The sequence below is a fragment of the Accipiter gentilis genome, chromosome 31 (genome assembly GCF_929443795.1).
Source record: "Accipiter gentilis chromosome 31, bAccGen1.1, whole genome shotgun sequence".
Lineage (NCBI taxonomy): Eukaryota > Metazoa > Chordata > Aves > Accipitriformes > Accipitridae > Astur > Astur gentilis.
The window spans coordinates 5,235,144-5,257,211 of NC_064910.1; the positions used below are offsets into that span (position 1 = coordinate 5,235,144).

The window sequence follows — 22,068 nt, forward strand, 5'->3', positions numbered from 1 at the left end:
CAGATATTGTTTGTATATGTAAAGTTCCTGCCACGAAGAGCATCTAATGGTGATTCCCAACTAAAGTATTTGGGTACAGATAAGGCCCTCTTTCCTACCTACGACTTTATGGTTTCTTAAGGGAGTCTAGGGAAGCCCTTTCCCTGAAATCACATCTCTCCTGTCCATACAGACATGAGCGCTCCCAGCTGGCACACTTAGCATTAGGAAAAAAACCAGACAACTCCTTTGACCACACATGGGATCCTCCGGGATCCCATCCTGCTTTAAACATCAGGAGCCAAAAAAACCCCAAAAGTTGATGACAAAGTATAGCTCCTGTAATTGTAAGGGCTAGCGACAGTTTCTGTTGCATTGCGCTGCGAATTCAAGCTTTCATCCCAAAAGAAAGGGATGAGGAGGGCTGTAAAGACCCATATTCACACGAGTGACTCCTGGCTCAGTTCTCCAGGGCGTTGAGCCCTGAGCCCCAGAGCCAAGCAATATCTTACCTGCTGTTGTCCTCACCTCCTTGCCTCACCTCACAGAATTAAGGGACGATTGGACAAATGTTAACACCATCAACCAGAAGGAACGGTTTCTTCTGCGTGAAAATCAGGCTAAAAACTGAAGTAAAGCCTGTTGCCGCTGGCCAGCACGCTGCCACTCTTCCAAGGACCTCGCAGACTCGTTACATGCAGGTCTGAGGCTCATTCATGTTTCTCTGACAGATAAATCGGTCCCGAGCACCTTCAGAGAAACTCTGGATGGTATAGTGTTGCAGGCAGTCACCTTCCCTCACTTGAGTACTGCTTCAGAGATTGGGGATCTCATAATTTGCATTTTTAGACTGATTAATTCTAATTGTGTAATTTTAATGTTTCATTTACATATGCACAGTTATTTGTGATGCAGATTCACCCCAAGTGAGGGTGTGAAATGGCAGGGTACTGACAGGTTTCATGGAAATAAATCTCGGGTACATTGACAGCTGCTGAAGCATTAACATTTCAACAATACTAATTAGCTAGAGAGAGAGAGGCAGTTTGATTAAAAACCACTGGAGGCTTCTTTTAAGGGTGAACATCAAAATACTCATGCCAGGTGAAAAAGTTACCGTCCTAATTTTGTTCCTTTTCACATACCCTTCTATAGTATATAGGATAATATTAACTAGGATGCTAAATGGCTACTGTACATAGAGTAATATGCTGTAAGAGAATGTAGGTGGGCGTAACACTAGCATAAGAATATTCATGTCTCCCTTTCACAACCGATTTTCAATTTTAAAGTTGCAAATATATCAACCACAGCAGAGAAGGGCCTAAGGTTGCACTTTTGGTGGTGGGACGTAGTTCTAGACCCTTGGCAAACACAGGCGCAAGGGCTCAAAACCCACCGCTCTTTGCTTCATCTTGCATAATAAAAGTAGCGAGTTGCATAAAACCATAAGATACCTGTAAGCATTTACCTAGCTCTATTTTGCCATTGCTCTGAAGCACTCTTGAGATTTAGATCGAAAGTATCTTCGGAGACCAGGATCCCACCCCTGATGAATTCCCCCCCCCTCCATACTACGCTGTTGCATCTCTCCATGGTGGACCCAACATCTTCCTTCTTCAGTTAGAAAGGATCTCGCCCACAAAAGGATTGCCTGTGTCCGTGTCCCCAGGCTCTCTGTGTCTTCCAGTGCTTGCTCCTGTATCTCTCATGCACCACAGGTACTTTGACTCGACATTTTCTTTGCTCTCTGTGTCCAGTCTCCAGCCCCAAACCCCAGCAAACAAATTGGACCAAACTGGTTTCACCCAGGTGTCATCAATCTATTTTGATAAGATGTGCCCAGCTGAACGGGTACCTCTAAGGTTTATGTAGCCACCTTTCCCACGTTTTGGAAAGCCAACGGCACAGCAGCTGAGCAAGAAGTATGGATGCCTTACAGCCCTGGGGCAATCACTGCTACAGTATTTTTATACGGTAGCTGAAAGACGTACATTAACTGATCCTCCAAATCACCACGCATGCCAATTATCTTAGACAGAAAGGGGCTTTGTGGTCTTGCCTCTGTAAACAGAACCAGACAGAGAGACCCAGAGATGTTCTGCTAGGGGCCAGGACAAATAACAAAGCGTTCTTCCTCCATAGGGTCCTCCCAGTTTTGCTTTTGTTCTTTCTAGAAAGAAGGAAACGTAGAATATTTGGGACATGGTTCTGATTTTGTGCCCTGGATCGTATTATGCAGGACTTCAAAAATATAGGAGAATTCAGAAATGTCACTGCATGGTAGCACGTGGCATTTTCTGGGTATTTTTATCTTTAGGTCTAATTTCTCTGGGATTAGCAGGGTTCCTGTCAATAAGAAAAAGCAATTCTTTTCTGGAAAAACAAACCTCCATTGGAGTTCAGTCTCTGCAGTCATTTAGCTTAGACATCGTTTCTGTTGGGTACGGCCAGATATAACAATCGGTTTGGTTAACCTTATACTATTTTTCTCCTCTATCATTTTCTGCTATCTGCTTAAATGCTCTTACTAGAAATACAAATTTCTATGCTTAAGTAATATCAAGTATTTTATCTTTCTCTTTGAGTAAGCCTCTGCTTATTCTGCAACAGAAAGAAGGAAGACAGCAGTTTCAAAAGGCTTTAAAACAGAAAACAAGAGCAAGCCTTTCCGCTTGAACTGTGCTCTTCCTTGCTATGGTACATTTAGGACCGTGTTATTTCAACAGGCTCCTTTTGTAATTGAAATGTATGCAGGAACGTTGGTGAGACCAAACATCCTCCAGTCATTTCAATAGCAATCTCAGATAATCATAATGTAAATTGTGTGGGGTACACTTTCAAAGTGCCAGTGCTCAGGTCTTCTGTGGCCTCTGTAGTTACTACCACGGGTGCTTGCTCTACCACTACTGGAGTGGCTCTAAACTGGAGCAGAGCTTTATTGTCTGCCAAACACAACAAACCACACAGAAACCACAACTAGAGTGTTCCTTCTCCACTGCTGTAACTGGGATTACTTTAGCCAGGCACACGAGGAACCTTACCACATGAGAAACGTTGTCTGGTTCTTTCTTTTGTGGTTTTTTTTAGTATTATCATTAATATTATGTTAAGGAAAACAATCTTAAATATCAGACTATCCACTTTCCAATTCATGATAGGCTGACTGTGCAATCCAGACAGGAACCAGGTATGCTTTGGTTATCTGCACATGTTAATGCAGTCTGTCTGCTCAGAAAATTGCTCTAAAGTACTTAAAAAGAGACATCGGAATGTTATACCATAGGCAAAATAAGTCAGCCATGCGCAAAGAAGCTGAGTTGCTGGAAAAACCTGTGATTCTGAAGAATGTTTTAAGGTAACTTTTAAAAGTCCATTAAGACCCAAACTTTTTAAAATAGCTTTTAATATTTAGCATGTATATAGAAAAGCCTGAGTGGGATATTTAGTGAGATGTTTCTTTATTTTGCTTTGATTTTTACTTTTTTTATTGTTACTATTATGTTCAGTTATCAAACCAAGTTTTCCTGACTTTTGCCAGGGAGCTTCTAGGAGCTCTATGAATATCTACTCTGAGTTTAAAACCTTCAGAAGCAGCAATGAACACCTCTGTGATTAGGTACTTCTAATATGCTAACCTTGATATGGATCTTGGTACAGCAGCCTGGGCTTGTTGACAGGGCCGTTCTGGGAGAGCAATGACATACCATAAGGGCCTTGATTTCTTGAAGACGGGGTGCCAAATTCTTTTGATGAGCTTACTACAGGATTGCTCTTTCATAGCAGCAGCAAGAGGAAAAGGCTTCCGCTTTCTTCTCAACTTAAAACTTTAAAAGAGAAAGAGTAGAGTCACAGCTGTCTCGGCAGCCCTGTCTCATTTACAAGCGTAGCATAAACCCCAGATCATGGGATACAGGGTTACCCAACGACTTGTTCCCTATAGTAATCATGCCTCCCCTTTTTAAGGACCTACACAAAGACGTTGGTATGAACAGTCATAGCAATAAGCTTCAGTGTCTCATACTTGCAAAAGTATTCTCCTTTTCCTCTCTTTACTCAAGAAACACACCTTCACGCAGCGGTACCCCAGTAGCCACCGGCAGGGTCGGAGAACCTATGGAAGGGAAGAGTGGCTGGCTGGCCTTCCTGCAGGATGAGCTGTGCATCGCTTGTCTCTCAGCACCTGGTTAGCTTTTGCATTGGCCATCCTTAGTGTAAAGAAGTAAATGCCCCTCCGTGGCCCACGGAGGGAGACTTGGCTGTTCTGCATGGCTGGCTTGGCTCCCCACGGCCAGGAACCGGCTGTTGGAAGGTCAGGGATCCAAGCAACTCGAAGAGGCAACATCTGCCCTGTGGCCAGCAAGACCTCCAAGCACTCAACGTTCCCTTTGCTCTCCCTCCGCTCTGTCATAACGGTGTCTGAGGGCACTCATCCCATGAAGCAGAGCATAAGCTACACCTGGCCAGCCAAAGAAAGAGGGCTGCTATCCCTCAATGTGGTTGAGTAAATCTAAACGCACAGGACTGCTCTGGGTGCGCATGGTGTGCATCTACACCAGCTAACTTCCACACACTGAACTTCAGGTGGATTCTGACTGTATGTAACATCCCCCTGCCCCCGTCTTGTCAGTGCTACTGGCAAATGGTCATTTCTTCTTTTCCTAAAGTAAATTAAAAAGAAATAAAATTAGCTTTCTTCCCTTCTCTCTTTGCATGGCATTGTGGCCTAGTTTGGAAAAATGATTAGCTCTTAGAAGAGTGGCTTGCAGTTGCTGCAATGAGATGATAGATAATGAATGTGGCAATAGCTGCTAAGTTACAGGAAAATAATCACCTCTTGCCAGAAAGACCAACATAGTTTGAACTACTAGTTCATAGTTGCAAAGAATATCATAAATCTTTGCATTTAATCTTTGGAACATTAACATAAATTGTTTCCAAATGCTCTAGATCTGCATGGCTTGTGTCACTGGAGTTGCCAGGCACAAATCTTCCTTTCTCGAGGGGAGGAAAATAAACAGATAGAAAATTCTCCATGTGCACGGTTCTTCTGGAAAAAAAAAAAAAGTCAGGTGGGAGAAACGTGTGTACTTCTTGGAGGAAGATGGGTGTCTCCAAAGACCTTTTATTTCCTACACAGGTTGCTAACAGAATATCTTGCTCTAGGGGCACAGGGAGAGCCCCAGCCCAATTGACCCAACTGAGGTCAACAGCAAGTCCCTCTTCAGCATCTACAGGGGCTTAATTCTGTGTCTCCAGATTCTGTTACAAGAGATCAGAGCTTCACTGAATAAACTACACGGCTCCTACATTTTTCAGACATTTTCCCGTGACTTCTTTCTCTCTCTTGTGCTGGTGCGTCTGTACCTCTCAGTGTTCAACACCTCTAAGAGGGGCTGAAACAAGAGATGCACAGAGCATCTCTTTTTAGGCTTGCAGACATAGTTGGAAAAGCGGGCAAGGTCTGGGGCACCTAGTCCCCCTTTCCAGTAGTCAATAGTGTCATGGGATGGGGGAACACTGGGTGATTTCTTAATAATATTATGAGCCCTAATTTTTATGAGCCAGTATGATAACTTTAACAATTACTGCTAGTAAAATGAGACTATTTGAGCAAACAGGGGAAGAAGAGGAAAGAAGCATAGTTTTTAAGTCAGCCTACTAACTTTTTGGTGATTTTCATGCCAATTCTTACTTCCTGGAAGACACAACGTGGGTAGCGCTAACATTTGGCATAAGCTGTAACTTCTTTTCTGGGCTTGCAATGGAAAGTTCTTTTCCTTTTGGAGATGTACTTGTTATGTCTAATGTTGTAGGAGGGAGACTGTATGGCAGAAAAAATCAATTTCTCCTTCATGATAATGTTGAGAGCAGTCTGAAAAAGCATAAGTATAAAATGACTACTGCGATAAAATCCAAAGACCTTGTTGTACCACAAAGAGGTGTAATAAAGATGAGCCTCTGGCCCACAAAGCTTTATGGCCGACAAGTATCAAACACAAGAGGAAGAAATAGATCAATGGCAAGGAGGTTGAATTGCAATTCGTGTCCATCTACACCTGTGAAGTCTTTTGGTTTTTTTTCTTAAAGCCCAAAGCAGCGCATAAAGCCTGCACTAAGCTAAGCACAATTTTTTTTTATATGACAGGAACCAACGGACTGGCGATGTAAAGGACCATGTGTACAAAGCAACAGGCAAAAACATTACTTAGCATGATTTCACATTTCTTGTTTGTAAGACAACAGTGAAATTATTTGTTTGACATTCCTGCTAATTTTTTCAGTAGACATAAGCCCTGTGATTACATTTAATTCTCTCCAGAGAAGACACAACCCTGTCAAATATCCTCAGAATATCATATAGCAGATCATGAGATCCAATCCAAGGCCCAGATCTAAACAGCCTGGAATTTGGGATGCTTCACCCTGATTTTCAGCTTTCTGAATGAAACCATATGAACCTGAATTCCTAACTTTAAGAGATATCGGACCTGAACTTGGTCCCAGATCCAATAAAAGATTCACGCAACTAAAACCAAAATGCAGATCTTGGAGACTTTCCTTTCTTGTCTTTTGATTTCCCAGATCTCCGGAGTTGTGCCTCAAACCCCATCCACAGCTGCCCCTGCAGTGTCTTCATAGAGCAGAGGTCAGCCCTAAATCTGTTTGGGACATAAAAATCAGGCCTGCCTCTCCCTCCTCGGGGCGAAGGGGACAATCCACTATGACAATCTCAGACCACATTTAACAAAACCAGATCCCTTTCAGGATAGGGAGCCGAGTGCCACATTTTCTAAAATAGTGGCAGTGACTATTAAATAATTATTAAATAAATTATTAAATAATTAAATAAATTATTAAACAAATCTATTAAATAATGCTTGCCTCTGCTTCTGTGAAAAGCATAGAAAATAATAATACAGCACTCAAGAAGAAACCTCCTGTGACCAAGAGACAGGAACATCCACCTCTAAGGGAACTGTCCTTCTTCCAGTCCCAAACGACTTCTGTATTTTACATTAAGCAGCTTCAGATGAAGGACAGAAATGGTATAAAGCTGTAAAGGAATCACACTCTGTGGGTTTTTTGCTTTTACACATCTTGACTGCAGAGAAATTTTTCACTTCTTGGTATCACACATCTACTTTTAATTCAGGGTTAGAAAGAACTAATTCTGAAGAAAGGTGAAAAACGCAAGTTCATAAATGGTTCCTGCTCACACTTTAACTTAGTCATAATGCATGTTAACTGTGCAGCCAAGTCATATAATTTGGAAAAAATATCTAATACAGTCTGGTAAAAAAGTACAGATTTCTGTCCTAAATACAAAGCTATCACTCCCTCTCACTCGGTCATACATACACACACCAGTTTATACTGGTCTGACTCCATTCATTTTACTGAAACTACTCCTAGAAGGAAATTAAATCCTGTCTAGTTCTATCATGGGAAAGTACAAATGCGTTATGTAGGCTGGGGGGTGTAAACAGGCTCAAAACAGAGGGGAAAATAAATCCACCATCACTTTTTAGATGTTGTGGTAAAGGCTGAACTTCTGCTTCAAGAGGAGAATAACTGGCTGGAAGCAGTTATTAAGGAAAGACCACCCTGTACCAGCCCTGCTCTCCTGCCTTACACTTCCATTGCTAGCCACTGCTGCTACAGATGGGCTAGAGGGAAACTTTGGGTCATCATTGCTCTTCTCTCTCCAGCATAAGTCTTCTTACTTTCCGTCTTTTTCTTATGAGTCCTTATGATCCTCTCTACTCCTTAAGGACCAAAAGCACCTAACATACTCCTAGCAGCCCTTTGGGATAAGAACGTTAATCAGTTCCTAGAGCATCTGTAGGGTCAAAGCAGCGGGACTGCTACTCCTTCTGGGTTGTCAGTAGCACAGATGACCAGCTGTCAGGATTTTTCTTCCAAGAACATTTTGGGGTTTGGTAGTTTGTCTCTCTTTCTTCTTTAGTAGTTACTTGGAGTTCAAAAGACTTCCTAGCAGCTGAGCCATCGCTTAGGTACTCACCTCTTAGTCCGTGCGATTCACCACACAATTCGGCAGTTGACCGAGCATTAAAAACAACAACAACAAAAGCTTTCTAGCTATCAAAACAAACTTTGTCCATTCACATTCAAACTGCCCTAAAACCTTAATCAAACCCCAGCTATGGGGTATAAAAGATAATAATAAAACCTGAAACCCTGGAGGAGAACTCAGGATTTCAGAATACCCAAAGGGTAGCTCCCACCGCCAGAAGGAGAGGACAAACTCTGGAATCGAGCAACCTCTGCCAAAAACACTAAGCAAGTAACAACTTTTTGTTTAAAAACGAGAGCTGCAGTTGGCAAAAGGACCGCAGCTGCTATAAATGTCACTTGTGTGTGAAAGACAGAGGTAGCCACTTAAGCCATTAGTACCCAAAACATTTAAGGTTTTATAGATTAAATGTGGCTTAAAGAGGAGATGAGGCCTGGCAGGCAGTGAAGATCATGCAGTCCAGGTGGAATGTGCTTTCTGCCTGGGAAATTCCCCTTCCTAAGCAGGCAGCTATGCTCTGCTCCAGCTGTAACCTCCAAACAGATTTCAGGTGCAACACACACTACAAGCCTCAGGTTAAGAAAGAAGCAGATGACTCTAATGAAACCCAGAATAAATTGTCCCGGGTAATAATGAACATTCATGAAAGTAATCAAAGGCATTTGTCTCATCGTTGCTTGTGTGTGCATCCAGAAAATGCTGGAGACATAACAAGACCGGAGGAGCAAACAGCAGTTGTCCCTAATTCAGACAAGCTGATACATCATTTGCAGTTTCTTCTACTTGCTTTTTCCCCTTCTGTAATCATTGTTTGAAATTTGCCTGAACCAGGGCAGCCGTTTCTGTCCCAGTATGCTACAGCTGTTGGATAACTCCTTCAACTGCAGGAGAGAAAAATCACATATACAATCACCAACCCCACATCTCCTGCTGTTAACAGTGCCCACAGGCCCACGCATGGGCAGAGATGGAGGGTTGGTGTCCCACTGCAGGACAATGATTGCCAGACGTTGGCTCACTGAGAATGTGGAGAAGGAAGGAGCAGAAGCACATAACAGTGATGCCCGATAGCCTGCCACGACTAAAGTCAATGCAATCCTTCATATTTCTTTATGGAGGAGATATTGCTCCTTCTGAAGGTCAGCTGGCTCATCCTCTTAATGTACTCGGCTCCCTCCACCCCTACAGCGACAGCTTCTTGCTTTGGACCTATTGGTCAAATCCCATTCACAAATCCCATGTGAATTCTTCAAACTCAGGATTTACTCCTCTCTCTCATCTCTAACACTAGCTCTGGTCAAAGACGGGTCAGTGGATGGCTAAAGTAGATGGGCCGTTGTCATTACTCAGCACTGCAAAATTTATAGTCCAGTTTCTTCCTGTTGTGTTCATTCATCTGACTGGAAGTTGAATTAGAATTGAGGTACAATGTGATAAACCTTTCTTGGGGGATTGGGTCAAGTACAGCTCAGTCTAACACGTGCCTATTTCTGTCTTCGTGACAGGATAGCTGGACTCCAGACACCAACATGACTGAACGCTTTGACTGCCACTACTGCAAAGAGTCCCTCTTTGGTAAGAAGTACATCCTGAGGGAGGACAGCCCCTACTGCGTGAAATGCTATGAAAACCTTTATTCCAATACCTGCGAGGAATGCAAGAAACCTATTGGCGCTGACTGCAAGGTATGCCAGATTTGTGTCGTTACAGAAATCTTGATGGTAGCCTGGATCCGCAGGTGTGAGACATGGGGCTACCACCTGGAAGGATCCGGCTTAACAGCTACCTAAGGGGTTCTTCTGGTGGGAGAACATGCTTTCCGGACCGCTGTATCTGCTTTTCCCACTTCACTTGCCAAACCCTTCTTTACCCAGGCGTGTTAATAGAACTGGAAGAACACCCCTTTCTCCCCCTAAGGCACAGGATGATCCGATGTTGGAAAGTATCGCTAACTCATTAGGAGAGTCCAACTGTCCTTGGGGCCAGCTGGGATCTGGAAAGGTGGCAGAAGCTGATTTTGCCTACTTTGGGGTCAGAGGGAGGTAAGCCACCGCTTGGCCTTGCAGTGACGACAACTCAGTTGTTGTCAAGAGACAAGACATGCTCAAGAGAAGCTGCCAACTCACTGACCACAAAAATCTGGCTAATGCTGACCCAAGTAATAAGTCAGTCAGAACACAGAATAATTAGCCTTTTAAGTACAGAATGATGATAGTGGAGTCTAACTAAAGGTTGCGGAGGAAAGAGCAGAGCCCTTGCTTGCTTGAGCTGTGCACTGCTGCACCACATGGAAACACCTACCTGATACAAATAAGGTGTGACCACCTGCATTTCTTTTCAATTAACCCAAACAACTGGAGTTCATGGTAGTTTTACTCTGGCTGAATGAAGACAGATGATATTTGAGCCATCCAGTGAAGTGTCTGTTGGACTGCTATAGGCAGACTTCATCCAATATACATCCTCCTTGCACAAAGTTGGCCAAGACATTCACTGACGGAGCGAGTTTGCACTAGAACAGCAATTTGCATTGCACAGCCACAGAATTCTTGACTGGTATGAGGAGGTCTGCTGTTTTATTTCCTACATTGCTGATCCATACCTCTAGAAGCACCAGTTAGTCTCTATTACTCATGCTACCGATCTACCACTAGCTCAGAGATACAAAAATACACGCTTACTCAGATTGAGAAAAATAAATGTCTCACATCTTCCAAACTGATCTATCCCACCCTATTGGCAAATCAGTAGGAAAGCCCCTTTCAGAAGCCTTAAAAAGGTGAGAATGTTTCACCATCATGACAGGGAACTGGCAATAATCTGTAAGAGGGTGTAAAACTGCCAGCTTTCCTACAGCTCATAAATATTCAGATTAGAGAAGAGATACAGCTGGCCTGACCTGAAAAAGCAAAATATTTCTGCCCCATTCCAGAATGTGCTTTTGTTTTAAGGTCTCTTTCTAATCCCCTGAGAAGATATTTCCATGTGTTGATATTCAAGAATTTAAAAACTTGGACCAGCTTCAACAAATCTCGGACAAAGTATTCAGGAATTAATCAGGCTGAACTTTTCAACCCAGATTTATGGATTTAGGGAGAGTGGGTGTTATCCGATATACTGCTCTTCTGTACTTTTAAGCAAGACACACCCTGATAGCAGATAGAAAAAAAAAGCCCCTAACTGTCTGCAATATAAGAATATTTTATATATGTACAGAACCAGAACTACATGTGGAAAACACAACTATAAGATAGTAAATAAAGATTTCTTAAAGAGATATAAAGTGTACCAGAAACAAATGTGACCTTTTTAGTTTCTGTGGCCGCTTTTTGTGCCTGTACATGCTTTATGCTGCAGCTTTTGAACCTGTTGACCAATTTTAACCAAATTCAGACAGATGGATAAAAGTTGCAAACTTAAACTCATACAAGTTTTCTGAAAAAAAAACACGTGGTTGGGTAGAAAAAGAGATCCTATTAATGTTCCTACTGAGAGGAAAACTAGAGTAGTTTTTCAACAACAGTAACAGACGCTAGAGAATACATTTGAGAGCGCCCTTGTAAGTGCCTCAGCCGCAAGATAAGTTTCAGTCAAAGCTTGTGCACTGTATTACCGAGCATAATTCAGCCATGTAACACAAAAAAATCATGCTTCCGCTCCTCATTAAACTGTATATATACATAGGTATATAAACATATAATATACCCCTATATACATACAGACATATATGTTTGTATGCATATAAACACATAATATACCCATATATACATACAGACATATATGTATGTATTTATATATATATCTTTTTGCACATTGCATTTGCATTTTCCCTTCAGCAAAGAAGATAAACTGTACCGTGTTTGGGAATAAAACCAGTGTGTTTACTGCATGTACAAAATGGACTCTGTATTTATTTGTATGTTCTGACATAGCTTTTATACAGCTGTAAAATTTGGAACTAAAACCTAATGCTGGAGTGACAGCGTTAGCAGAAAGGGTCACATGCAGGCTTCTGCATCAGGCACCCATCCTCACATCACTATTACAGCCTGAGAAGTTCCATGTAGCTCTCACCTCAAATTCTCCCTTGCAAGTCCCTTCTTGGCCACCGCTGTTTCTCTACACTAAGAGCCAAAATGAGAACCCAGCTGCCATTGAGATGCTCTTAATTTCCCTCCTACCAGCCCTCCCAATTAAAAGCAACCCCTCTATATAGCTGAAAGGGTTACACCAAAGTAAAAGAGGTGTTGACAAGAGGACAGCAAGCTCGCCGTCCCTGACGCTACCGTAGTGTATCAGCGTTGGTACGTGGAATCAACTCACCCGAGTTGAACTTCAGCCTGCTCGGACGCTGTGACACTCCGGCTTTGACGGCGCTGGGCTCTCGGAGGGTCAAATCGATGCCGGGTATTCACCTTGTGTTTTAGCTTCGGCACAGAGAGCCCACAAGACAACAAAGAGAAGCTTTCTTTGAATTCAAATCACGGCAGAATTTGCTTCACTGTCTTTCTATGGTAATTTATGGGTATGTGAATGTAACTGAGTAATAACTAATTTGTTTTTTATTTTAAATGCTTTTTTTTTTCCCCACCAAAAAAACCCTGAGTGACAACAGGTGTCTGAATGACACCTTTGGACTTAGGCCATTTCGCTAACTGTAAACAATTCTCGCCGATGTTTATGAAACTTTCACAGCCAGAGCAAAAGCTTTGTATGCTGAGTGGTAGGAGGCACTGGCAGGCAGCAGAAAAACACAATGCCATTTCTCTTGCAGCTCTTGCGCATTATCCATATACCAACAGGTTCTAGCGGAAATTTACTCTTTCTAAAAAGAATTGGCATTTCGTCACCTACATCCCTGGGGAAAGCTCACCACACCTACAGTTTCACGCTTCTTTCTGGAAATCCATCCATTATGTTCTCATTTGCTTAACTGCTGAAGTGTGACTTTTGGTTGATGTTGGCTTTTTTTAATAGTTTCCTTGCAGGCCCTATGGCACAGAAACCATCACAAATACAGGAAATACCTACAGTAATCCAGTGTTTAATGCAGTCCACAAGTTGGCCTTGACAGGCAGGAGGGGGTGAAAATTCTCTGCAAAATGGGAGAATGAAATTAAAAGTGGATTGTGAGATAAAGCTACTGTGCCAGCACACAGGCCACAAAGGAATCAAAAGGGTCAGTCTTACACATAAAATAAACAGAAAATAAAGCCTCTAGTAATGTGGATCAGGAAAGGGAGAAAATATTGTTTTTCTAATTTTTAATGTTTAAACCCTGTCCTGAGTTGCAACACTTTTTCAGTGCATTACTGAATATCAGACTAGTTGTTGTGAAGTGGAATGGTAAAAGAGGCAGATCCCTTCATCTCTTCTCATATCCCTGAGGGGCTGGGTTCAGCACAATATCGCTTGTTTTTACCTTTTCTAAAGATGCTTTTGACAGGTATGTGCCAGTTTAACATACTTAAGTGTTTTGCTACAGGGTGCATGTGGCTAAAATCTGTACAGCATTTTGTTGGCGTACCCCATTTCCTCTGCTCAACCTTCTGAAAAGACCACTGGGGCAAAACAAAAAAGTCCGCAGTCTTCATTCATGAACAAACATATACGGTTACTCTTCTGGTAATAAGCTTTCTAAGCTCCTTCTTCCTGTTGAAAGCCAGTTCAGGAGAAAAGGTAATGCATAATGGCTTAAGTTTACTTAGACCTATAAAGCCAGAGTATAAGACAATATAGTTGCAGGATATGAGGAGTTTATGCTTAACCCAGTTACCTGGTAACTCTAGTCTTGGGGCTCTTCTAGTTTAAAAAAAACGAACAAACTTTTCTAGTTTAAAAAAAAGTCACCTGCAATCCCATCATAGAGGCCAAATAAACCATGCTGATCAAAACCACACAGAACTATGGAGGAGCTATAAAACCTGATCTTGCCAACGTTGAAAACAGTTATCTAGACAAAGTTTTCTTTGGGGGTGACATCATGAAAATCAGTGAAAATAAAATTGCTTGAAAAGCACATAATGGCTTTTCAAACCCAAAAGTTTCATACCTATCTTGCAGGGGATGACTCTCAAAAGTTTTGGATAGAAACAGGATCTGCATTAGCTTTTGCTTGCAACGTATTCTTACAGTCGTCTGAGTGTGTACAAAGGACCTCCGCTTGGCCGACTCTCTGCCGTCTGTTTGAGAAAGATCCATCATTCATTTGGTTGACCCAAGGAACGCTGAAATTTTCAGCTGAGACTGATTCTCAGATCAGGCTGAGCAAAGCACCCATTCAAATTTGAGTAGTTTCAGGGATTGTTAATTTGGTTATGTTTTATCTTCCAGTGAAACCAGATAAGGGTAGGATTATTTTCCGTGTTCAGAATAAATGTAACTGAATGAAGTGTTAAATATTTCTCCCTGCAAATTCTGCTGCAGGATTTATCGCCGCTCTGCAGAGGCAGGCATTGCCCTCCCCCCCTTCCCTTTTCACTCGTAGCACATCTGGAACTGGTCTGGTGGTCTCTGCACTTCAGCTGCAAAACACTCGTACAGGACAGACCATATCCATGAACATGTGTGCACGCATCTCTATGTATGTAAAAAAACATTCCACTTCGCAAATATCAATCATAATTCTTCAGTCTTATCTGTGCTTTATCTAACAAGTCTCTTATCTATGCTTGTATTTTATCTAACAAGAGCACGTGGCTGACAGTTTTCATGGGCAGATGCACAGATCAATGGCAAAAAGAGTCACACTCTATGTTTCTTTTAGGCAACATAGGCTGCAGTAAAAGCTCCAGTTAAAATATGTAGCACCGGGAACTCATTTCCCTCGAGCTGCACAAAGCAGCTGAGAAGTCACGCTCATCAATATTTTAAGGATACACTCCAGTTCTGAGTCCACAATATTATTTTCTTTATTAGTTCTTCCTGGAAATCCATGCAATCAACAGGAATTAGTTGTACATCTCTTGTACCTTCTGCTGGAACAGATTTATTTAGGTTACAATCGGCTAGCATAACCTGGAGGTTGCATGCCTAGAGTAAACCTGGTGCTCTTTGAGCTTAACTGAGGACCAGCCTGACAGTCAGACAAGCTTGAAGTTAGTTTTGCACGTGCAACTTCTCCAGTGTAGAATCCATTCCAGATCAATACATCCACAGGTGACGTACAAGCCAAAGGCTCCAGTCGGAGATGCAACACGCTGGAGTAGACCAAACCTCATTTTCAGAGACTCTATTACACCGACCTAAGAACAGCCATGATGCAGAAACGGTTTCATCAGTACCTTGGACTTCCTCGCTTCAGATGTGACAGATTCAGAGAGAGAAAGCAATATCCATTTTATCGGTCTAATACTCTGCTGCAGGCATGTCAACGCCAGACATCTCAGACTCCCTCTATGCTCGATGACAGTATCTGTTATAATCACCCAAGGTAGCTAGATTGTGCAAGTCAGTCTGTATCTTGGGTACTTTGGGTTGTAGTTGCGCTTCATCGCTTTGCCATGATGAAATATCTGCTATTTTCACCTACCCAGTTACCGTCTATAGAAGCTGCCATCATAACTGACTCAAGGATCAAACCTTTCATCATTGACACCTAATCCTTGTCTTCAGTACTCTTCTAAAAGGCACACACCTTCTCCAGGGTATAATTTTATTGATAAAATAAGGCAGAACAAAAGCAGATACCAGCACATGAATTTTGGAGATAAAAAAATAGCTTGCAGAATAGGGCAAAAAGAGGAGAAAGGCAGCAAGTGGGAAAAAAAAAAATTGTACAACCTGTTACAACAGAAAGAAAACCAGATCTGTTCTCATTCTACTTTCTAGCAGGCAAATTTCACATTTTGGAAAACTGTTGGCTGTACGTTGTATTTTTTCTGTTGAAAATATTATTCCCCTCTGAGATCAGATTTAGGCTATTCAACTTCATTTAAAGAGAAAAACATGTAATTTCCAAAGACGACTTTTTTCATTTTGCTATTAGAAAAGATTAAAATTTTAGTCAGAAATTTGTGTTGTTTCAAAAGGAGTTAGCTGAAATGAATAGATGAGCTGAATAAACAGCTGTCTGAAAGCTGTGAAGTAGAGGTCTTAGATATTCTATCACAGAGTGCAATCTCAGAAATGAAAGATACATTGGGTACCAATTGTTTTTCATAATGATCGAAGAAATTTAGGTAAGTAGCACAGATATCCAAGCAAAAAGTCTTCATTGCATGGTCAAATTCTGGCTGAAGTTACTATAGTTTACAAGTTACTCCATATCAGCTGAGCTAGGTGAAACTATTTCAGTGTTCCCGTTAGCTATTTATGAGAACAAGGCTCCTGCAGCCACGACGTGTGGTTATTTTAGATTAACCTAAATCCACGGTAGCTGTTGTTAGCTCTGGGCTAAGACTGCACATTTGGAGTTACCTGTGACTGTACTGACTGACGCAGAGCGGCTTAGGCCAGATTCTGTCTGAACACTTTGTGATGCTTCTATTTACACAACTAAAAAATCTGATCTTCTACAACTCATTCTTTTCCTTCAGTTAACCAGATTAATTCAGTGCTTGTAATTAACACATAGTGGATCCTGAGGCACAACCTGAGAAGTTCTTTCTGTGGAATTTTTATACTCCCCGCTCATGACAATACTAGCCCCTCACACTCCCACCTCAAACCAAAGCCTATATATTTTGGGATAGACACCCTTTCTTGTAATGATCTAAGCTCCATTTTGTTTGAAGTCCAAAGACGCTGTTCAAGCGTGACAGGATTAGGCCACCTTAATTTAAATTTTAAAAAGCACAATCCATCCCTTTAGGTCTCAATTTTTAGAAGGACTGTTGTGGTTTTTTAAATAATAAAAGTACCACTGCGGAGAGTATTTTAAATACTTAGGTGCCCATGCTGATCCCTTGATCAGAGTGTCCTGGATCACTGGCTACAGGTAAGATGTGATCTCTCATCTTTCAGTCTGATCCACATTTGAAACACAGGTAAATCAAAATACAAGAGTCGGTAAAAATTAGTTGGAGTGAAAAAAAAAAAAAAGGAACAGAGATCAGACCAACTCCACCCTTGGTGTAAATCTGTTGAACTGAATAAATACCAGAAAACAATTGGGAAAAGGATTTCTGTCCAGCAATGAATGGCTATGAAATGACCTAGAAATCAGCAATAGCTAAGACAAATAGGGGAAGTCTATTACACCTATAAGGTTAACAAGTTTTAATCTGACCCAAAAATGGGGCTTTATTCCCAAAGGAAATACCTAAATGAAACTAGTTGTTCCTCTGCACATACAAAAAATGAAGGTTACCTCAAATTGAAAAAAGGTCAATAGTTGTCATGAGCTGTTCTTGGTTATCATAGCAAAATAAGTTCACCTTCATCAGAACATTTTGTTTTCTTGAGCTGTGCGATTAGCCTTAGCTCCTGGCTGTGGTTCAGATTTGGACATGTTTGCGTTCTCTGAGCTTCCAGTTGTGCAAACTATTCATTCCGCTTACTCTGTGGTTTTGGATTTCTACAGGATCTGTCTTACAAGGACCGCCACTGGCACGAAACCTGCTTCCACTGCTTCCAGTGCAAGAATTCATTGGTGGACAAACCTTTTGCTGCAAAAGAGGAACATCTACTTTGTACTGATTGCTACTCCAACGAATACTCTTCCAAATGTAATGAGTGCAAGAAGACTATTATGCCAGGTTAGGATGCTCACTGTTTGGGCTAAGAAAATATTAGGCTAAATATCAATCCCAAACTCAGCAACATTTGTGACAAATGTTTCTCCTTGACTATCTCTGCTAAGTCATGGTGAACTTTGTAAAATACAGTTGAAGGTGCATTCCAAGTCATTTCCATGACCAGAACGCCTTATTTTCATAATGGATCATGACAGAACTGTGATTCACATGAAGCAGATTACTCTTGAAAATTAGTATTTATCTCATTTAGCATTTTTATTAATGGCATTTGTAATTTTCTACAGCAGTATTCATTAAAAGGCTTTTGATAGCTGGACAACTAAAACTGATCTTTCTCTCCAATCCCAACTTTGTACTCTGTCTTGATTGGCTTCCACTGCTTGAAGATCAGAAGCTGCTTGCAAGTTTAATAGCTTACTTAATTTATAAATTAGCTTTTTATATAATTACTCTAAATTTAGCTTCTCCCATCAAAATGAAAAATTGGTCAAACTGCCACTAAGGTCTTTCTTGAGCACAAAGATATGAAGAAACAGGAAAGAGCTATTTTCTTTTTCAACATGAAACGTGAGGTTATAGTAATAGATTGTGAAAACCTCATCTGCTCACGTCAATACTATAGCATTCTGTGATGATCTGAGGGCTTAAAGTGGAAGGAATATCAGTCCAGAAATAAAATATTAAAAGGCAATTTGAAGAATCCACGTACATGCTCCGTAACGATTACTAGTTACTTTTTCCAGTAAAATTTTTCCTTGGCTGGTTCTGACATTGGTCATCTTAGACAAAAGCTGAAAATCACAATGTTGTGCACCTAAGGGGTAAAAATGAGGCTTGATGATGAAACAGGATGTATAAATAGAAACAACAATGTTATTTAAAAGCAGATCGCCCTATCCATTCATGATCTTCTATTATTCCACGCGCACCTGTTTTTGCCAATACAGCACTGACATGTTTGGGAATAGTCAGTGCTAGTTTTAAAGCTGGAACTACACATATGTATATATTTTTAAGATTGTTCACCAAATTATCCCCATGATCAGTGAACTTATTTACCAAATGGATCTCTTTTTGCCTATTATGCCAGCTATAGATTGATAGGTAGTAATGGAGGCTGGATTCAGCAACGCAGAGTATCCCTTCTCTTATAATCTGAAAGAGAAGAAATCAATTTTTATGAAGCTTTACACCCACCCGCTGGTCTTTAGCTGCTTACTCCAGATAGCTGTGTCTTGAGTCACCACATTCGGAGAGCAGTACACCCAGCATGTATTTTCTACTTACACAGCACACCACGTTAGTGCAGGAGCTACGCCAGAACACTGTGACCACCAACTGAAGCATAATTCACTTTGAAAGAACCAGCAAGTGGTTGGATACCCTTTATGGAGACTGTTAATGCTACACTTGCCCTTTGCTTTGCTCCACTAAATGTACAATGTAGATTTAATAAAGCATTATCATGACATGCCCATTAAATACCAAACTAATTACAAGCTTGATCTTTCAGTCCTTCTGCAAACTAAACTCCCACTGACTTCAGTCCAGCAGCTAACAGGGCTCCCCCTGCCTTGAGTTTGTGACAGCACAATTCCATAGAGAGAACAGCTAAAAATGTGAAAATAAAGTTCTAAACTATTTAAAAAAAATAAAAATCCCCATCTCCTTTTTCCACAAGATCATTCCTTCAAGGACTGATTTATTTGCTCCTTAGTACGATATAGAAAGTTACCAGCACAGAGAGGGAATAATTCTTAAAAGGTGTCCATTAATAACATGGATCAGAAATATTCAAGCATGTAAGCATCAGGCAGAAAGATAATTAACAGCTTGCTCACTACACTCCCACAAGTCAATTCTTTTTAAAAAAAAAAAAAAAAAAATCCTGAAGTATGCCTCTGGGCAGAATTTAAAAGACCAAAAAAGAAAAAGAAAAATATGCAAGTAGTAAACAAAGAGGAATTAACACTTGAGAAGGGAAAAATGATAAAACTTCACCCTGCAGTAATGGGGGTGGAGAAAGTTGGCATCAAAGGAGTTGGCTGATGATGAACAACCACACTAAGACGATCAACTTCTCAGTCTTCCGACTTGACATCACGTTTGTTGCTACAGGCTTCCAGAGTAATGCAGAACTGTAGGAGGCTCATTTGTTTGTTTTCCCTTCTGGACAGTATCAAATACACTGACTCAAACTGGTGCATGGAAATTATATAGTGTGCAGAGAAATTTGTCCATATAATAGGGCATCTCCAATTTCCTGGGAGGGCTCAGAGTCCACCTGTCATACAGTGGACTGAATTTGCAAAGTACAGTATCTGTACCCTAAAACTTCATTCGAGACAAGTACATTCAGCTCCTAACTACCATCCCACTTTTCTGCTTTTCAGTAAAGGATTGTTTTCTTCCTTTCACATTGCAACTATGGTTTAAATACAAGTGAAGACAGAAAGAAAGCTTCCTTTCCTACTGAAAGTTTCAAGAACAGAAAAACATTTAGGATAGGTGTTGCAGAACTGGAAACCATTGCAAATTTATAGCGGACTTCAGTGAGGACAGGAACAAGACCCCAGAGCAAATACAAAATAATCCTTTGTCTCAGAGAGTGACTGTACTTTATTGGGAAAGGGAGGCAAGCAACTTGTGAGGAATTAACCTTGCAGCTTTCTGAAAAAGAAACAAAAGTGACTTGGAATGAATGAAGTCAAACAAATGAGGAATGGCCTTACCTTCACTCAGCACTAACAGCAGCTTTTATTGGTGTCTCGCCAATTCCCCAGAACCTTCCTGTGCATTAGAATTCACTATTAACTCTACTAATACCACAAAAAGGTGCCCTAAGCCTTCATTATTAGCAATAAATGTTTCTCTTCTTTATAGGAGGAGGAGAACCACTCACTCTCCAAAAACTTAAAATGGTACCCAATACCATGCGAAGCTGGTAGGAACATGAAATAGCCTCTAGCTCAGAGCTTATTGACTGACAGCCAGCTCTCAGGCAAACGAGAGCTACAAATTGCATCCGTCTCAGCCAGAAGTTGTTCAGTTGATGCTCTCGTCTCATTACAGGTACTCGGAAGATGGAATACAAGGGCAACAGCTGGCACGAGACCTGCTTTATCTGCTACCGCTGCCAACAGCCTATTGGGACAAAGAGTTTCATCCCCAAGGACAATCAAAACTTTTGCGTACCCTGCTACGAAAAGCAGTTTGCCATGCAGTGCGTCCAGTGCAAGAAGGTAGTGCTCTTATTTTACTTACCTAAAACCTAAGGGATTGAAGCCCATCCCATTTTATGTCCAAGTAGGTAGAACATCTCATTTTTCTATGTGTGTTAAAAGATTCACAATCAACTGATTTTAAGAGATGATATAATTTCAGTTCCTATCCTGCACCAGGCACAGCATTTACTACAGTGAGAAGTCTCTTACTCGGGGTTAAAGATCCCTTTGTATTGAAAGCACACAGCGAACATGTTTTAAAACAAACCAAAAACTCTGCAGTGGAATAACCTCATTCCAATATAACCCATTGTATATCATATACCTAAACATTTCAACTGGAAGGAAGATGAGCTAACACTGATCATTTTTTAATAGTCTAATGAAATTCAAGACAGAGAGATAAGCTTTATACAGAGCAAATGCTGTTCCTGAAATAAGCAGTAGTAAATTCAGTATGCTCAGGAGTACGATTTTCTAGGCTAAGTACCTTTTATTTGTGAATTTCTTAAATTCTATACTCAGACATTGATAAGAGTTTTAGAATTCTTTCCTAAAAGAATCGTCTTACCACTTATGGAACTAACGAATCCCAGTTTCCTATAGAAGTATGCATAGGCAAAGACAATCAAAACTATGGCTATATCCCACAGTAAATTCCCTTTCCCACTGCCACTCTTCCTTATCTCCCTTTACCCTCTGCATACTTCCAGCCACCACCTGTCCCCAGATTTTCTTCCATGTGTGCTGCCTGCTCTTTTGCCCTTCAAATCAAGCAAAGCTGCAGTCTGGTCAGACATACTAGCTGGCCAGAAACGACTGCATCTTTGCTGCTGCACAGGCAAAACAAAACAGGTAAAGGCTAAATTTTTCTTTCAGCCTTTGACCTGAAGTATATCTAATTACCTTTACCACCTCCTATCCGTCCATCCATCAATTTCCTGAAGCTTCTAGGAGTTTTGTACCTTAAAAACTCTGTCTAGTGTCCAATTTCATCAACATTTAAGAACAGGCTCAGAAATACTTGTGAAAGAGGCAAAGAGACAAACACACATATTAGGTAGCATGATCATATACAAGCTTGATACCCAGGGAATCTTCCTTTAGGGAAGACAGGAAATAAAATTAA

At 41.1% G+C, this 22,068-nt stretch overlaps 1 protein-coding gene across 4 annotated transcripts in view; it reads left to right on the forward strand.

Moving 5' to 3' along the window:
• FHL2 (four and a half LIM domains 2) overlaps positions 1-22,068 on the forward strand; it is a 62,579-nt gene that overhangs the window by 37,393 nt on the left and 3,118 nt on the right. For 3 of the 4 annotated variants that reach the window (XM_049834062.1, XM_049834063.1, XM_049834061.1), the window contains exons 2-4: positions 9,523-9,702; positions 17,541-17,715; positions 20,788-20,957. In XM_049834062.1, coding sequence (XP_049690019.1) covers positions 9,547-9,702; positions 17,541-17,715; positions 20,788-20,957 — 501 coding nt within the window. In that variant the 5' untranslated portion in view covers positions 9,523-9,546. Of the gene's footprint in view, positions 1-9,522; positions 9,703-13,506; positions 13,697-17,540; positions 17,716-20,787; positions 20,958-22,068 lie in introns of those variants that run through there. The other variant, XM_049834064.1, reaches the window with a different exon arrangement.